The 2,728-nt window shown below is 43.1% G+C and overlaps 1 protein-coding gene across 2 annotated transcripts in view; it reads left to right on the forward strand.

The window, feature by feature from the left end:
• The window catches only part of rbms1a (RNA binding motif, single stranded interacting protein 1a), a 26,787-nt gene that overhangs the window by 11,895 nt on the left and 12,164 nt on the right, over positions 1–2,728 (forward strand). For both annotated transcript variants that reach the window (XM_014003005.1, XM_014003006.1), the window contains exon 5: positions 1,377–1,534. In XM_014003005.1, the coding sequence (XP_013858459.1) occupies positions 1,377–1,534 (158 nt within the window). The remainder of the gene's footprint in view (positions 1–1,376; positions 1,535–2,728) is intronic.

The raw sequence follows: 2,728 nt of genomic DNA on the forward strand, positions 1-2,728 counted from the left end.
GTGTGTGTGTGTGTGTGTGTGTGTGTGTGTGTTTGTGTGTGTGTGTGTGTGTGTGTGTGTTAATCATGCTTGTGAACATTTCTTTAGAGTTGTGCTGTTTGTGTTGTATAAAGGAATATGACATGAAACAGGTCACATGAGAACATGTGACCTGTTTCCTCTCTCTGTGGAAACCAGACGATGCAGAACGTCTCCTGCCCTTCTCCAGAACCCAGGTTTAATCAGGACCTAATGAAACCTATCCGATTTTTACCAGGTTTTATCAGGAGATAATGAAATCTATTCGGCTTTTACCGGGTTTTATCTGGACATCATGAAATCGATCCGTTTTTTACCGGGTTTTATCTGGATATCATGAAACCCATCTGGTTTTTACCAGGTTTTGTCAGGATGTCATGAAATCGATCCGTTTTTTACCAGGTTTTATCAGGACGTAATGAAACCCATCTGGTTTTTACCGGGTTTTATCAGGATATCATGAAACCCATCTGGTTTTTACCGGGTTTTATCTGGATATCATGAAACCCATCTGGTTTTTACCGGGTTTTGTCAGGATGTCATGAAATCGATCCGTTTTTTACCAGGTTTTATCAGGACGTAATGAAACCCATCCGGTTTTTACCGGGTTTTATCAGGATATCATGAAACCCATCTGGTTTTTACCGGGTTTTATTGGGATGTAATAAAACCATCCGGTTTTTACCGGGTTTTATCAGGATATCATGAAACCCATCTTGGTTTTTACCGGGTTTTGTCAGGATGTCATGAAATCGATCCGTTTTTTACCAGGTTTATCAGGACGTAATGAAACCCATCTGGTTTTTACCGGGTTTTATCAGGATATCATGAAACCCATCTGGTTTTTACCGGGTTTTATCTGGATATCATGAAACCCATCTGGTTTTTACCGGGTTTTATCAGGATATCATGAAACCCATCTGGTTTTTACCGGGTTCTGAAATCTAGTGAAGAGAAACAAAACAGATTCCACCAAATCAAACAAATTAGAAAGTAAAAGCTGAAATGTTTCAGTGTTATACAGTACGTTGTTCCGGTCCTTCTGTGGGCTCCGTGCTGCCGGCTGAGCGGCGTCTCTCTGGAGGCCCGTGTGCGATCGCTCTGTTTGGAACAAACATGGCGGCCCGTGGTTTGTGTTTTGCAGTAGCCATGGCGACGATGCTCACGCTGTTTCCAGGGGCGASCGTAGAGGCGATAACGGAGCAGAGTGCGTGGTCATGTCTGTAGAAGTGCTTCGAAATGTTTGTTTAACGAAATGTTCCCCCGAGAAAGACGAAGCAGCTTCCTGCTGAGAAAAGAGTGAAGAAACCGTCATCTTCATCATCATCAGTGTCTTCTTCTCTGTTTTCTGTGAGCAGCAGCAGGAGCAGGACCCCACAAACCTTTACCTGTCCAACCTGCCTCTGTCTGTGGACGAGAAGGAGCTGGAGAAGATGCTGCAGCCGTTCGGTCAGGTGGTCTCCACCCGGATCCTCAGAGACTACAGCGGGAACAGCCGAGGGGTTGGATTCGCCAGGTTTGTTGGCAGAGACGAAACACTGCATGAACTTATTGTCTGCTGGAGTAAATCTATCATAAATTAAAACGCTACAACTGATCATCTTTCACAGTTAACCTCATTCATAATGGCTGCCACTCTTTTTAAACACAAAACTGACTTCAACGCTTGCTTGTAAGTTTGATAGTAGAAACTTGAACTTTTGCTAAGTTTAGCTTGTAGATTTGCTAGTGTTAGCTTGTAGGTGTGCTAAGGTTATCTTCTAGGTTTGTTAGTTTTAGCTTGTAGGTGCAGTGTTAGGTTGTCGGTTTGGTAAGGTTAGCTTGTTGGTTTGCTAAGATTAGCCTGTAGGTTTGTTAGGTTTGTTAGTGCTAGCTTGTAGGTTTGCTAAGGTTAGCCTGAGGTTAATGTTAGCTTGTAGGTTTGCTAAGGTTAGCCTGTTGGTTTGCTAAGGTTAGCTTGTAGGTTTGTTAGGTTTGTTAGTGCTAGCTTGTAGGTTTGCTAAGGTTAGCCTGTTCGTTTGCTAAGGTTAGCCTGTTCGTTTGCTAAGGTTAGCTTGTTCGTTTGCTAAGGTTAGCCTGTTGGTTTGCTAAGGTTAGCCTGTAGGTTTGTTAGTGCTAGCTTGTAGGTTTGCTATGGTTAGCCTGTTGGTTTGCTAAGGTTAGCCTGTTGGTTTGCTAAGGTTTGCCTGTTGGTTTGCTAAGGTTAACCCAGGGTTAGCTTATTTGCTTGCTAAGGTTAGCCTGTACGTTTGTTAGGTTTGTTAGTGCTAGCTTGTAGGTTTGCTATGGTTAGCCTGTTGGTTTGCTAAGGTTAGCCTGTTGGTTTGCTAAGGTTAACCCAGGGTTAGCTTGTTTGTTTGCTAAGGTTAGCCTGTAGGTTTGTTAGGTTTGTTAGTGCTAGCTTGTAGGTTTGTTAGTGCTAGCTTGTAGGTTTGCTAAAGTTAGCCTGTTGATTTGCTAAGGTTAGCCTGTTGGTTTGCTAAGGTTAGCCTGTTGGTTTGCTAAGGTTAGCCTGTATGTTTGTTAGGTTTGTTAGTGCTAGCTTGTATGTTTGCTAAGGTTAGCCTGTTGGTTTGCTAAGGTTAGCCTGTTGGTTTGCTAAGGTTAGCCTGTACGTTTGTTAGGTTTGTTAGTGCTAGCTTGTATGTTTGCTAAGGTTAGCCTGTTGGTTTGCTAAGGTTAGCCTGTTGGTTTGCTAAGGTTAGCCTGT

Source organism: Austrofundulus limnaeus, unplaced genomic scaffold (genome assembly GCF_001266775.1).
Source record: "Austrofundulus limnaeus strain Quisiro unplaced genomic scaffold, Austrofundulus_limnaeus-1.0 Scaffold16, whole genome shotgun sequence".
NCBI classification, from domain to species: Eukaryota; Metazoa; Chordata; class Actinopteri; order Cyprinodontiformes; family Rivulidae; genus Austrofundulus; species Austrofundulus limnaeus.